Source organism: Chrysemys picta, chromosome 17, assembly GCF_011386835.1.
Source record: "Chrysemys picta bellii isolate R12L10 chromosome 17, ASM1138683v2, whole genome shotgun sequence".
Taxonomy (NCBI): domain Eukaryota; kingdom Metazoa; phylum Chordata; order Testudines; family Emydidae; genus Chrysemys; species Chrysemys picta.
In genome coordinates this window covers 17,696,567-17,712,203 of record NC_088807.1, presented here as the reverse complement: position 1 = coordinate 17,712,203, position 15,637 = coordinate 17,696,567, and the positions used below count along the sequence as shown (strand labels likewise).

Sequence of the window (15,637 nt, the reverse complement as noted above, 5' to 3'; positions counted from 1 at the left end):
AGAGGGGCCATAGGAGACAGGGTGGGGCTCAGGGAGGGCAGAGGCCTCTGGCCGGTGTGGCCAGGCCTGACCCCTGCCGTTTTTTCCCCCAGGAGGGTCAGGACACCATCGACCTGACCCTGATCCGAGCCAGGCTGCAGGAGAAGCTCTCCCCACCCTACGGCTCCTCCGAGGAGTTTGCCCAGGATGTCTGGCGGATGATCAAGCAATTCAACAAGCTGACGGAGGTGAGGGGTGACCTGGGACCCTCCTTCCCCTGTTGGCGGTGGGGAGAGAGGCATGTCCCTTCTGGGGCAGGCAGGGGAATGTCCTGATCGTAATGAATCAGGCAGGGTGGGTACAGGGCACACCCCGGGGGTGGCCAGAGCTGAGGCACCTTGCTACCACCTGTGCTTAGTGTGTACCTGAGTGAGGCTCAGCTCCCCAACTCCCCAGGCCACCCCAGCCCTCCCCTCTCTGCCTACGTGGGCCCTGCTGACTCTTCAGGCCAATGTCCCCCTGGGTACCCACGGTTCTCAGACCTGCCGCTGGCACCTTTTCCCTGAAACGGCCTCCCTGCCTCCTGTTTTTTCTTCCTGTAACTTTCCCTATCTCTTCATCCACTTTCAGCCCAGACGGTAGCTGGGCCTCAGCTGTGAAGCACATGGCCAGCCGATGGGCAGGGGAGAAGCAGCATCTCTCCTGTCCTCCCTGAGAGGAGCATGTTCACCCCCAAACCTTGAGTGCAGAGTTTCCACCATAGACACAACTCCCTACATACATCTTGCTGTGACCAACGGACTGATGGGGCTATTGCCTCCTGGTAGAGACCCCACCCTTGGGTGAATTGTGTGCGCACCCCAGGGGATCCTGTCAAACGCTGCTCTCTGCCGGTTAGCACTAGCAGGTTCCTGGGTCACAGTGGAGGAGTGTCCTGGTTCTGGGGGACACAGTAGGGGTGGGGAGACTCTGGCCGCTATGGGAGCAGGCCACAGGCCATTTTGGATGATGTGGGGGCATATCCCAGATTTGGAGATTGTGGGTGTCTCGCGGCTGTGGCTCCTGACCCCCGGCCTTTGTGCTCCCCTCCTCCAGGACAAGGAGGATGTCCAGTCCATCATTGGGCTGCAGCGCTTCTTCGAGGCCAAGTGGAGCGCCTCCTTCGGCGACCGGAAGTTCTCCTCGGCGCTGGTGGAGCCCATCCCGCTAGATGAGCAGCGGAGCGAGAGCAGCAGCAGCTTCACCCACCGCAGCTCCCCTGCTGGCTCCCTGGGCGAGGCCCCCGCTGCCTCGGCAGGCGCTGGGGAGGAGGAGTGAGGGGCTGGCCTGCATCGACCGGAGCAGCCGCCTGGCGTCCCGCAGGCAATGACCAAAAAAGCCTGGGACTCGCCTCTTGCCCCGGGTCGCGTGGCGGCAGCGGGACGTCCTGCCCCCCCACTCCAGTTGAAATTTTTGTTGATGGGGAGCCCTCTCCTCCCCATGCCCGTTCCTTTGCCATGAAGTCTTCACACACGGTTTGCGTTGAGGGTCACACACCCACCTCCCCCTCCGGTGCTGCTCTTTGCCTTGACTGCAAGTGGGCGGCGCACACAGGGTCCCCCCATCTTTCCTCTGGGATTTCAGTGCAGGGTGGTTGGGGGGAGCTATCTGCAGGCAGGGTCAGGTCAGAGGGTCGTGGCGGGGTTTAGTGGAGCGCTAGGCATTGGGCCCTCATCCCTGCCCGCGCTGGGGACCTAGCCCAGCGCCTGGGCTCACCTGCCCTGATTGTGGGGTCCTGGGCTGAAGTGCTGCTCTCTGCTGCCATGTGCGTGGGATCTTGGGGTGGTTGTAGGGGGCTCTGGGGGGGCAGGTGGCTCAGTGAGGAAAAAGGCTGGCGGGGTTGGTTCCCAACAGCTTGTCCTGCTGGGAAGCTCCCTGGGTTTGCTCCATGTTCATCTCAACATCCCTGGCACAAGCGCTCCCCTTCGAAGCTATTCCAAGCCACTGTCAGCTCTCTAGCTGCGTCCTTCTCTCCCCTCCCCCTGCTTGCGATGCCGGTGTGCTCCCTCCCCTCGCCCACGCCAGGGGAAGCTGCGGTTCAGTGGTTTTGTAACTGACGCCCGAGGCAGGGCCATTCCGACTCCTGTACCTGTCCCGGCAGGGCAGCCGCTTTCTGGCCTGGTTCTTTTTGCTTCTCCAGCGTGCAACGGGATCCCAGGCTGGGCTTCGCTTGTATATTTTAGATGGCTTCTTTCATGTCCCCGATAACCGTTTGCGACCTGTGCGATGGAAACTTGTTTCTCTGAGAACGGAATAAATCTTGGGTTTTATGTACTGCTTTGCCTGGTGCCTCGTCCTTCCCGGGGCCGGGCCAGCCCCCGCAGGAGGGTGGGGAGGGAGCCTCATGCAGCCCTCCTCTGGCCCCATCTCCTGGCTGTGGCTCCACTTCTGGTCCTTGGGGCCCCAACCGTGGCTCCGCTCCCAGTCCCACCCATGGCCACAGCTCTGCTCTCTGCTTCAACTGTGGCTGTGGCTCCCAACCATGGCTGGGGGTAGGGTGGGGGGGCGGAGCACAGACAGGATTAAGGGGGACTGCTGATCTAGTGGGTAGAATGCTGGGGTCTCCTTTACCTGCTGGGTGTCCAGCCCCCTGCCTCAGTTTCCCCAGCTGTGCAGTGAGGACCTTGGTGAAGTGCTCAGAGACTGGCTGCAAAGAACTAGTAATTGTTTGGTGCTTTGGGGCTGGAGTTGAGGTACCCAAATACCATTTTTAAACCCGCTCCTCCTCTGACCCCCCCCCCCCCCCCCAAGTTGTGCAGCAGCTGAAACTGGTCCACAATGTTCTGTTGAAGTCCAGGACTTCAGTCACCTCAGAACAGAAATGTAGTGGAAAATGCCAACTGATCTACAACTCCCTTCTGGCTCTGTGGGGGCGAGTGTCCCGGACTCCCTAGTGGGTTTACATCTACCATCATGCACCATGGTCCCTCTCCGAGGGGGGTTGGAGACTGGGGCATCATGGGAGTTATAGTCCAGTCTTCTGCTGAAACTGTTTGCTTCCATGGGAAATTTAGACACTGACAGAAATGGAGGGGAGGATTTTAATTTTGCAGCCAGCTCTACCGCAACACGGTGTGAAGGGCTGAAATCCCTCCTAAGCGGGGTTGGCGTGCACACCAGTCAAGGCCAAAGCGCTGCTGTGCAAACCAGCCATGGTGCTGGGAAAGCATGCTGGCTCTAGTCTGTGTTTCAAACTGAGTTGCTGTGGGATGGACCCTCCGAAAACAAGTACTTCTGTAGTGGGGGAAAGAGTGAAACTGACTTAAGACCAGGCTGGCATAGAAATAGGTAACTCAGGGATTTTAGTTTTAGACGTTACAGGTAGCAGTAAGGACAAACACAGACAGGATTTTGAAGAGGATTTAAACTGGCTCCTCCCAGGAACCTGGTCCCCTGAATTTGTATGATCCCCTCCGGGAATTTCCAGGTAGCCTCTGGAGCATCTGCCATGTTCCCATCTCCATGGCATAGTTCTGGGTCTTGGGGCATGAGAGATCCTGCCTTGGCCCCAATTTCCCATCCACCACCTTCCCCCTCAGAGCAGCTGTCCCTGCTTTGCCTGCATCTACCCCTACCAACTGCATGATACTCTGGTGTCAGGGTGGCTGATGGCACAACAAAGTGTGTGAATGTCTAGCTCCAGCCTGTGCAGGTTTAATGATGATTTCCTACAGCTGCCACAAGTTGGCAAATGGATGCCCCCTGCTACTGATGGGAAAGGCAGGCCCCCATACTCAGACTTTGGGCCAGAACTTCAACTTGGGCTTCGGCGCTGTAATCAGCTGTACTGCAATCCCCCGCTTCTTGCTGCTGTCTGTCTAGCAAAAAGCTGGAGCCTGCTCCAGAGAGCTTACAAGGGTGCGTGTATCTCAGTTCAGGCCAGCTGCTCCTGTCCGGCTCCCGGCTCTTCACCAGACTTGGGGGTCTTCCTCCTGGCCAGAGTGTTTCCAGGCTGCTACAGTTACCTGCCTCCAGTGTGAATTCCCCAGTGCCTGCACTTTGCTTTCTCCTCAGAGGCTATAAACACGGTTAGCTACTCCCCAGCTCTCTCTAAGCAAATATATTTATTAAGTGAAAGCATTGCACAGAAAACATTTTAAACCAAAGGGCCTACAAGCAGACCTCTTACCAGAGATCAGCAAGGGCTCTGTCTAGGGGTCAGTCCACCAAACCCCACCAGGGAGTTTTCTGTGGTTACATGTTCATCCAGGCCTTGGCTTGGACCAAGCACCCTGCTGCATCACCCACTCCCTCTTTTATCCAGTGTGGTTCTCTGAGCCTCGGAGACCATTGTGATGGGTTCCCCCCCGGTTGTCACTAAGAACTGGGGTACCACTGAGCTCGACTGACCCACCAGCCTGGGATTCCTTTACACAGCTGTTGTGACAGGCTCTCAAGCCCCCTTCCAGCACACACACAGGTAGGGCCGCACCCAGCTCCAGTTTCACACACATGCCGAGATTGGCTTTATGTGGGAGAGCCCAGCTAAGCAATTGCTAGTGCACACACCCCCCTGGACTGTACACGCAAAATTGTATCATCTGCTGCACAGAGAATTACAGCATAAGTGCATGAAATTTGCTCCCTCAGTGTGGAGGAAGAGATGCAGTTTCCTGCCCCTAGTTACAAATTCCACAACCTGGTTTGAGAGAGAACAAAAACAAGTTTAACTACAAAAGCTCTAGATTGTATGTTGTTATAGGGGATAGTAAACAGATCCAAGTAGATTACTGAGCAAATAAAATATGCAGACTAAGCATAAGGTACTAAAGAAACTGATACAAGTAGCAAATTCTCACCCTAAATACTGTTTTAGGCAGACGGCAGAGATTCTTGGAAGCAAGTTGCTTTTGCTTACAGCTTAAAACTCCAGGTATTTCTTTCTCAGACCAGACACCCTTCCAGCCTGGGCTCAGCTCTTTCTCTCTTTGTTTCTGATTTTTCCAGTCATCCTGGGTGGGGATTCAGTGAAGAACTATCCTGATTATATCACCCCCCAGCTTTAAACAGATTTTGCATGGGGCGGGAACCTTTTGCTTTCAAACTTAGTTCCCATACCAATCAGTGGAAAAGCACTGGTATTCCAAGATGGATTCCAGTACCAGGTGACGTGATCACATGACCCTGCAGCCATAACTCAAAAGTTTATTTGCAGCATCCACTGGAAGTTGAGAGATTAGCATCTTCAAAGACCTATTATTCTTCGAGTGATCGCTCATGTGTGTTCCACACTAGCTGTACGTGCCCACCACATGTACTGGTGTCCGTTTTCCCCCTAGCAGTATCTGTAGGGGAGCGACCCCTGGAGTGGCACCTCCATGGTGCGGTATAAGGGGCGCTGTGCACTCCCCCCACCCTCAGTTCCTTCTTGCCGCCAGTGAAGGTGCTTCGGAACTGCTCTGCTCCAGCTTTGCTCCAGCTCGTCCCCAGAACGCTTGTTCGTTCAGTGTATGGTACCTGTCGTTAGTAGTTTAGTTTAGTTTTGTTGGTGCGCCTGGGCCAGGGCATGCCCTGCGCCCTGGGTTTTAAGTTGTGTTACACTTGTAGGCAACCGATGCCAGTGAGTGATCCGCCCATGGACTGTTTACGGTGTTTGGGTGAAACCCATCTCAGCGATCGCTGCGAGATTCGCAAGTCGTTCAAGCCTCAGACCGAGAGAGATGTTGGGCTCTGGGCCATCCTGATGAAGTCGGTGTTGAGCCGAACTCTGGCGCGCCGCTCCAAGTTGGCACCAGGTACCGTGGTGCCAGTGAGCGGCAACCCCCGGTGCCATCTACCAGTCGGCACTGCTCCCTGTCCATGGGGCACGCCAAGAAGGCTAAGAAGAGGCCTTCGCTGCGGCACTGGAGCAAGACTGGAGGGGAGAGACTAGACCCATGTTAGGCAGTCCTCGGTCCCCATCTGCCTGTAGGCCTCCGACTCAGGTCGAGCGGAGTAGCCCGGCCCATTCTGAGCAGGCTTGTCCGGATGCCCTCCATGCCAGAGGGACGTTATGTCCATGCCAGTACCAGGAGCACCGCCAATGTTGGCCCTGCAGTCCAGAGGCAAGCCGCCACTGGGATCTCCGCAGTTGCCCCCAGCTCGGTACTGGTGACCGGAGGGACTGTGACGGTCGAGGGAAAGTTCCCGACACTGTTCACTGCTCAGCGACCGTCCCATGAAGGTTGCCGTGGATCCCCACCATGTTGTCTGGCTGAGTTCCGTCTGATAGACTCTAGGCATCACTCCGCCTCGAGGAGCGGACACCGACGAGACCGAGCCAGTCGCCGCTGAAGGTCCTCGTCTCAGAGGGGCTATTGTAGCCAGTCGCGATACAAACGTCGACGCCGTTCCCGTTCGTCGTCTCGCTCTAGGACCCCGCCATGGCACCGCTCCTGCAGCCACAGGTGTCAATTGCCGGCGCGTCGCCACCACGGATCCACCTGCCGGAGACAATCACTGAGCAGCTGCTACCGGCGGCACTGTTCTTCCACGTCGGGGTCATGGTCTCGTGGTCGGCATCGCTCCCGGGGCCTCCGCTCCTCCCAGTCCAGGGACAGCGGCAGGTCGTACGTCAGCCCGGCCTCCCTTCGTAATCATCCATCGATGGGTCAGGCCAGCCAGGCCAAACAGCTTGCTCCGCCGGTGCCACAGCAGATGTAGTGGCACTGGGCCCCGTGGCCCCCGACGCAGCCCCCAGTGGGGCTCGCTCGGCAGCAGGAGCCTCGGAACAGCTGTCGGCCTCCTCCTGGCCTCTGAGGAAGGAGTCTGTGGAACGTGCATCTTCGGGACCGTGCCCGGAGAGCAACCAGGTGGTGGATCGTCCAGTGCCGGTGGACACGCAAAGTACCGCACCTGCCTCCTCACCCTTCCCTCATGAGGTGATTACGGCCCCTCCGTCCCACAGGAGGACTCTAAAGCCCATCAGGAGTTATTGAAAAGGGTGGCATCAAACCTCAACCTTCAGGCAGAGGAGGTGGAGGAGCCCTTGGACGCCCTTTCTAACGTCTTGTCTGCCTCGGTACTGGGCAGGGTGGTGAAAATTTCAAATGCCTTGTGGCAAACCCCAGCCTCACTGGCCCTCATCTCTAAGAGAGTGGAACACAATACCTATACACCCACCCTGCTCCTAACTCCCTGATGGTCGAGTTGGTCAACAACAGAGAATGGCAGGGCCAAACTGCCCCTACTCCGAAAAATAAAGATTCAAGGAGGCTGGATTTATTTGGGAGAAAAATTCGTCCTCGAGCTTCCAGTTACAGTTGGCGAACCCTCAGACTCTCCTGGGCCGGTATGAGTTCAGTTTACAGGGCTCTCTGCCCAAGTTTGAGGACTCCCTCCAGGAGCAGGACAGGAAGGAGTTCAAAGCGCTGGTGGAGGCGGGCACAGCGGCTGCCGGGCGACCCTGCAGGCCGCGTCGGATGCGGCAGACACGGCCGCGCGGTCCAGGGCCTCAGCGGTGTCCATGAGACGGGTGTCATGGCTCCTGCTCTCTGAGCTGTCCAGCGAGGCGCAGACGTCCCTGCAGGACCTCCCGTTTGACAACAAGGCTCCGTTTGTGGAACAGACGGATATAAAACTGCACGGCCTGAAGGATTCCCGCACTACCCTTAAGACTCTTGGCCTCTATGTTCCGGCTCTGGCTAGACCGAAGTTTAAGCTGCAGCAGGCTCCCACCCAGGCCACCCACTCTAAATATGAGCCCCCTTATAAAAAGTCACGGGACTATAGAAAATCCCCACAGAGACGGTCTGCCCCCCAGCCTGGGTCCTCCAAGGGCAAATAGGCAGGGAAACGGCAGTTTTGACAGGACGCCCGGGGGCGACCTACCAGTGCTCATGAGGTTGTTTTTTTCTCCTGGAGGGGTCGTGGCTGACCTCGGACCGATGGGTCCTCAGCACCATCTCTCAGAGCTACACCCTCCAGTTTACCTCTACCCTGCCCAATCACCCTCCGCCCCCATCCCTCCTGGGGGACTACTCTCACGAGACTCTGCTCGAGCAGGCGGTGGGGCGGCTCCCTGGCCTAGGAGTGTTGGAAGTGGTGCCTGCGGAGTTCAAACGCAAGGGGTAGTACTCCCGCTATTTCCTTATCCCGAAGGCGAAAGGGGGGGCGTAGGCCCACCCTGGAGCTGCGAGGCCTAAACCGGTACATGGTGAAGCTCAAGTTCCGCATGGTCTCCCTGGATCCCGGGGCCTGGTACGCCGCCCTCTATCTGTAGGACGCGTATTTCCACATCCATATATTTGAGGGGAACAGACGCTTCCTCCGTTTCATGGTTGGGCAGGAACACTACCAGTTTACGGTCCTCCCGTTTGGCCTGTCCACTTCCCCCAGGGTATTTACAAAGTGTATGTCTGTGGTGGTGGCCTACATCAGGCGCCGTGGGGGTCCAGATCTTCCTCTATCTGGACGACTGGCTGGTCAAGGGCAGCTCCCGGTCACAGGTGTGGGACCACGTGGTGCTCCTTCTGTTCATGTGCCCTACTCTGGGTCTGTTGGTAAAAGACACCAAGTCCACATTAGTCCCAGTACAACGTATAGCGCTTATCGGGGAGGTCCTGGACGCCACCCCTGAAAGGGCTCATCGACACAGTCAGAAGGTTTCCACAGACAACAGCCAAAGCGTATCTCCAGCTCTTGGGTCACATGTGGCCGTGCACATATGTGGTTCATCACACCAGCCTCAGGATGAGGCCCCTCGAGCTCTGGTTGGCCTTGATGTTCTCCCAGGCCAGAGACAGGATGGACAAGGTCCTCACTGTGCCCAAACCGGTGATCGCCTCCCTATGATGGTGGTCCTCCCCGGGGAACATGTTCTGCGGGGTCCTGGTCAGAGGCAGGCCCCCCTCCATGGAACTGGTGTCTGACGCATTGGACCTGGGGTGGGGAGCCCATGTGGGAGACGTTCAGACCCAAGGTCTGTGGTCTGCACAGGATTTGCCCCTCCACATAAACATCAAGGAGCTCAGGGTGGTCCGGCCTGCATGCTTGGCCTTCTGCTCGCACCTGGAGGGCAGGGTGGTCAGGGTTCTTGCGAACAACACGGCCTTGATGTTTTACATCAACAAGCAAGGCAGGGCCTGATCTTCTACCCTCTGCCTAGAAGCCCTCAAGCTGTGGGACTTCCTGTATAGCCCACAACATTTGCCTACAGGCCTACCAGGTGCCCGGAACTCGCAGGCGGATCGCTTGAGCAGGGACTTCTCCTCTCAGCCCGAGTGGTCTCTTCACCCAGAGATGGTGCACAGACTTTTCCAAGAGTGGGGAACTCCCCAGGTGGACCTGCTCGTGACTCGGCAGAACAGTCACTGTCCCCAGTTCTGCTGCGGGGGGGGGAGGGGGGGCCTTCCTCCTGTCCTGGTCAGGCTGGTTCCTCTATGCCTTCCCCCCACTCCTGCTGAGTGGCAAGGTCCTGGAAAAGATAGACGGCCAGGGCCCAGGTCCTCCTGATTGCCCCGGCATGGCCCAGGCAGCATTGGTACGGGACCCTCACGAGCATGGCGGTCGCCCCGCCATGGCCGTTACCGTCCCGCCCGGACCTGCTCTCCCAGGACTGCCTCCTCCAGCCCAACCTAGTGGCTCTCCACCTCCCGGCATGGCTGCTCAATGGTTCGGCTGGGAGGAAAGGACATGTGCAGAAGGGGTTCAGCACGTCCTCTTGGAAAGCAGGCGACCCTCCGTGCACCGAGCCTATTTGGCACAGTGGTCTCAGTTTTCCCAATGGGCGGCTGAGCGGGGCGTTTTCCCCCATGGGCTGCCCCGATCCAGCCCACCTTGAACTACCTCCTTCACCTTGGAGCCCAGGGCCTGGTGCCGACATCCATCAAGGTGTACTTGGCGGCCATATCAGCCTTCCACCCACCGGTGCAGGGGCACATGGTATTTTCCCATGCTGCTACTGGCCAATTTCTCAAGGGATTGGATCGTCTCTTCCCGTATGTTAGGCCTCCAGTCCCGCAGTGGGATCTGAACTTGGTGCTGCCCCAGCTGACAGCCCCCCCCCCCCCCCCCCCCCCCCCCCCCCCCCCGTACATGGTGTTCCATAAGGATAAGGTCCAGCTCCGCCCACATCCTTTGTTCCTCCCGAAGGTGGTCTCTGCCTACCACCTGGGTCAGGACATTTTCTTGCCGGTCCTCCGCCCCATGCATTCAGTGAGGAGCGCCACCTCCACACGCTGGATGTGAGACGTGCTCTGGCTTTTTACCTGGAGAGGACTAAGCCGTTCAGGAAGTCTTTGCAGCTGTTCATCGCCTTGGCCAAGCACATGAGGGGTCGGCTGATCTCCACTCAGCAACTCTCCAACTCGATCACCTCGTGCATCCGTACCTGTTATCACCTGGCGGGAATCCCTCTGCCGTCCATCCTGAGGGCACACTCGACTAGGGCACAAGGCTTGTCAGCTGCCCTTTTAGCCCATGTCTCCATTCACTACTTTTGCAGGGCTGCCACGTGGTCTTCAGTTCATACGTTCACCTTGCATTATGCGATCGTCTCCCAGACCAGGGAGGACGCCAGGTTTGCCAGGGGTGTGCTCCGTCCCGAGAATTTGTGAACTCCTTCCCACCTCCAACAGATATAGCTTGGAATCACCTATTGTGGAATACACATTGAGCAATCGCTTGAAGAAGAAAAGACAGTTACCTTTTCCGTAACTGGTGTTCTTCGAGGTGTGTTGCTCATGTCCATTCCACATCCCACCCTGTCAGAGTTGTCTGGGAAGAAGGAACTGAGGGTGGGGGGAGCACGCAGCACCCCTTATACTGTGCCAGGACCCCAGTGTGCTAGGTGCTGTACGTTATTAGGGGTATTATGGTAGTGCTAGAAGCCCCACTCATGGCCCAGCACCCCATTTTGCTGGGTGCTGTACATTATTTATTAGGGGTATTATGGTAGCGCTAGAAGCCCCTGTCCTGTTCCAGAACCCTATTGTGCTGGGCGCTGTTCAAACCCCAACCAAAAATGACAGCCCCTGCCCCAGGCAGGTTCCAATCTAAGTGGAACACACAAGAATAGGTGCTATAGACAGACAAACAGCCGGGGGACAACAAGGAGACCGTGCTAGGCAGCACGATGGGCGGGGGTCTCAGCACACCCACCACCGTCAGATCCGCACTGGCCCTGCAGAGCCATGGGGCTGGTCTCCACAACACCCCCCCCCAAGCCGGTGGGGAGCAGCCCCCCCACTCCGCAAAGGTCCCTTCTGGCCTCATAGTCTATGAACCTGCACTGTCAGCCCTCCGTCCCTCCTCGTCTCTTCACTGCAGCCACAATCACCTTCCTGGCCAGTCGCTTTGATCGGGTCACCCCTTGCAGCCTGAGTTGGGGTGTGTTAGTAATGTTGATTTAATTTATCAACTTAATCTAATTTAATGTTAATTCATTTTTAATTAATTATTATTTCATTAGTATAGGTTTAGTCTCGCCAATCTGTCTGTTTGATCAGAAGATAAAAGTTTGTGTCCCGAATCAGGCTGCACAGAATTTATAAGGGACCCTCGGGCGTGTGACAGATCTTGTCATAAAGACTTTTTATTAAAATGAATGAAATAGTAAATGGTAAAACAATTAGAATTACGGAGTTACAATTGTATCACTGTTATTCAAGAGATACACATGATAATGCAATCTTATGTGCTGCAAACTTTGGTTAATACTCACCACCTTGTTTTGATAACCTGGTGTTGGAAATATACAGGACCTCACCTCTGGTGGTTCCGGTTTCACACCTCTTGCAGAGGAAACTAATGCGAAGAGCTGTCAAAGCTACTTCAGAATTTACGCTCTAGCTTAACTAAAATAATCTAATACACACACTGAAAATAAAGTGTAGGGAGACCCAGCTTAGCCGAGTCCCTTTTGAACGTAAAGTTTGAAAAGAAAATAAGCAGGGCCTATTACTGGTTAATAGCCGTTGCAGATAGATAGTATCAATACGTAGCTGAAGATGAAGATAGTGAAGAGGAGTGAAGAAGAGTGCAATAGCATCATAGATCACCTCTTTTATAAGGAATACATGCCGGAAATCCTTCCTCCTATGCCCACATTTCATTTCATTCCTCCCCCACAGAACTGTTAGGGTACACTTATCCCATAGGCTAATATGTAAGTGCGTATGGATGACAGGTACGTGCGCACTTGTGGTGTACTTGTTAAGTCTGTGGGTACAACTTTGAAAAAGCCCCTATGTCTTCTCCATGGTCTATTGGTCTAGGTAAAGGTCTTAGACAGAGGCATAGGTACTATTTGGGTATAGGATAAACGAGATAAAGGTGAATTCTACTTTCTGGGTAAAAGGGCCCAATATAGATATGCTAACTTTGCTTTAACTTAACATGCAGGTTTTTTGCCTGTAGGTCTCTTGCATTACAGCCAAACATTTTTAATATAAGTCTATAAACCTATTACAATACATCAAATACTTAAACTTATAAGATAAGAAAAGATAGATCTATACAGGCAAGCAAATTAATCCTTAGGACTACACCCTTGCTACTTCTCCAGGCACCAAACATCAGTCGCTTGGCTTCACTTCCAAGGCGCTTCAGGGCCTATCCCCACCCAACCGACCCTCTCTCATTCGCTGTCGAGACGTCGGCTCCCGCCTCCAGCCGGCCTGAGATCCCAGCCTGCATCGCCCCCCTGGCACATTTTCAAACGAGCCCTGCGGTGCTGTCTCCCTGCTGCCCATCACACTTGGGGGGGAGCTCCCCGTGACCCCCCACAAACCCGCCTTGTCATCCGACACCCAACCCCACCCTAAAATTCCCCTTTGCCGCCGTGTCTACAAACAATTCAACACCGGGTAGGGGGCTGATGAGCTGAGACCTCTGCCCGCCACACGGACCAATGTTGTCTCCCTGTCCCTCCCGTCTGCCTGTCTCCACCTGGTGTCTCGGCTTAGACTCAGATTGTCAGCTCTTCAGGGCAGGGACCATCTCCTTGTTCTGTGTTTGTACAGCACCTAGAACATCCGGGTCGTGGGCAGGAGCGCCAGAGCCTGTGTAGAAGTGGGGGCCACCGGTGCTGGAACTGTGGCTCCACCCTTGCTCTGCCTCTCCTCCCCGAGGCCCCACCCCTTGCTCCCCTGAGGCTCTGCCCCTTGGCCAGGTCAGAAGCTATGGTAAGAGCCACCCAGGATGTCCGGGGTGCTCTAGGGAGCCCCAGACCCGCTAGCTGCCCTGGGTTGGAGGACCAGAGGGCCCAAGAGCAGCTCCCAGCCGTGTCCCTGCCCCCAAGGGCAGGAGGATGGTCCAGGGCTCCCTGGGTGGCTCTTACCACAGCCCAGCTCTGGCTTCCAGAGCACTGGGCACGCGTGTGGCCCTTTCCCCCCGTTCCCCTAGAGCACAGGATGGCATGCAGTCCCCAGCCCTGGAGCACTGGGCAGGAGGGCTGTGCATGGCCCTCCCCCCACTCCTCAGAGCATTGGGCGGGCACGTGGCCCCCAGCCCCAGAGCACGGGGCAGGCGGGCGGGAGGTACGTGGACCCACCCCCAGCACTGGAGTGGCGAGTGGCTCACAGTCCCCCCTCCTCCCTGCCCTGGAGCACTGGGCAGCGCGGCCCCAGTGCCAAGAGCTCCCCTCCCCCCGGCACTGGGCAGCGCCAGCTATGCCATGTCCCAGCCGCCCCAGCAGGCTTCTCTTCCTGGAACAGGAGCAGTCCGTGAAGAGGCGGGCAGGAGCAGAGCAGGAGTGGGAAGAGTGTCACACCCCAGTGGAGTCCCCGGGCAGGGCCGGCTTTAGGCCGATTCAGCCGATTCGGCTGAATTGGGCCCCGCGCCAAGAGGGCCCCACGCTGCAGCTGTCCACCCCGCCCCCAGCTCACTTCCCCGGCCCCTCCCCTGAACGCCCCGCCCTCTCCCCTGCTTCCCGCGAATCAGAGATTCGCGGGAAGTCTGAAAAGAAGCAGGGGCGGGCCAGCAGCACAAGATAAGCTGGGGTGGGGGCGCGAGAAGGGCTCCGGGGAGGCGCGGCCCGTTCCCGCAGGCCCCAGCGGCTCTGGCCCGGCCCGGTCCCCGCGGCTTGGGTCGGCTCCGGCCCGGTCCCCGCGGCGCGGCCCCCGCGGCGCGGCTCGGGTCTCCCCCCGCGGCGCGGCTCGGGTCTCCCCCCCGCGTCCCCCCTGCGGCTCGGGTCTCTCCCCGTCTCCCCCGCGGCACGGCTCGGGTCTCTCCCCCCCGCGGCGCGGCGTGGCTCGATTCCTGGGGGCGGGGCTTGCAGCAAGCCCCGGCCCCAGGAATCGGGCCCCGCTCTTGCTAAAGCCGGCCCTGTCCCGGGGGAAGTCAGATCAGCATTGTATGTGGCTAACGCTGTTGCAAGCATCGCAAAGCATTTTGGGGCGGGTCAAAGGCGTGTGAGTGGGGAATGGAAGATTCCTTTACAGAAGTACAAAAGGCCAAAAGCGGGGGGGGGGGGAGGGAGAAGAAAAAGAAAAGAGCAGAGAACAGGTTAACTCAACACTGCAATTAACAAGCTCAGTCTGAAGATAAGAGAACTCCAGGCCAAGGCCAGCTGCTACCCACCAAGACAGAAGGGGAGGAAGTCCAACCCCCCTTCCCCCGACCAGCTGTGAGAAAAGAAGAATTAAGTGAGAGACAGAGCTGCAAAGATAACAGCGAGACCTGGCAGGTCCCGGTGAGGTGTGAAGGGGGTGGGGGACGCAGAACCCCTGGGGGGTTGGGGAAAGTGGGAAAGGGACAACAGGACGCTGGCGTGGGAGGAGATCGAGGACTAGGGGAATAGGAGACACTCAGGGTGATGGGAAGAGCCCAGGTTCTGACCCTCACCAGAAGGGCTCAGACCCACCCACCCATGATGCCAGGTACAAAATGCGGCTTCTGCAAGGGCCGGAGCATGCCCAGCGGTTTACAAGCCAGCGAGTTAATGCACTAGGTCCTTTCGCCAAGCACCCAAAGCCCAGGCTCTGGAGGTTCCCGGTTCAGCCCCCATGGGCGTCACTATGCAAGACTGCCCTTCCCTCCCCATGGAGCATGCACCTGCCTGCCCATGGGGATCTTCAGCATGCAGGCCGGTGCACTTGACAGGGAGGAGAAATGGTGCCTGTGGGGCAGGACGCTTAGCATAGCAGGGGGACCCTGATTCCTGGCCCGATGCAGCCAGTCCCGTCAATGAGGCTGAGACTAAGCCAGCCCTCACTGTGGCATGAGCCCTGCTGCAGGGGAATCAGGCAATGCCCGATAAAATGGAGAACGGGGATGCAATAAGCAGGGAAGCCCAGGGAGACGCAGGGACGTTGGGGGACCCCGCAGGGAGGAGAAGACGCTACGACAGGACCATGACATCAAGGAGCTGGTGGACATGAAACCCTGTGAGCAGAAGGCACCGGGGAGTAGGAAGCCCCTGACCACGTCTGGGATGGGAGGTCAGGGCCCCAGCGAGGGAGAGCTGGGCGGACTGGCTGGGAGATCAGACTGGGATGGAAGAAGCAGACGCCAGAGCTAAGTGTGGACTTTTTGTCTCGTTGGAATGGATTGAGCTTGGGACTCTGGGTTGTTATAAGCTGGTCCCGATATTAAACCAGCCCCCGGCTGGGGTATCGTTAACCAGGGAAAGTCTCTGGGGGTTTGAAAGGGCCCTGAAGAGAGGAAAAACAGGGGGAGCCTTCCGAGAGGAGGTACTCAG

At 57.3% G+C, this 15,637-nt stretch overlaps 2 protein-coding genes across 3 annotated transcripts in view; one reads left to right on the top strand and one right to left on the bottom strand.

The window, feature by feature from the left end:
• Nucleotides 1-2,292, top strand: part of TRIM28 (tripartite motif containing 28) — a 59,372-nt gene extending 57,080 nt beyond the window's left edge. For both annotated transcript variants that reach the window (XM_065571540.1, XM_005311859.4), the window contains exons 17-18: nt 93-227; nt 1,075-2,292. In XM_065571540.1, coding sequence (XP_065427612.1) covers nt 93-227; nt 1,075-1,296 — 357 coding nt within the window. In that variant the 3' untranslated portion in view covers nt 1,297-2,292. The remainder of the gene's footprint in view (nt 1-92; nt 228-1,074) is intronic.
• LOC101945709 (uncharacterized) overlaps nt 1-15,637 on the bottom strand; it is a 449,899-nt gene that overhangs the window by 297,118 nt on the left and 137,144 nt on the right. The gene's annotated exons all lie outside the window — the stretch shown is intronic.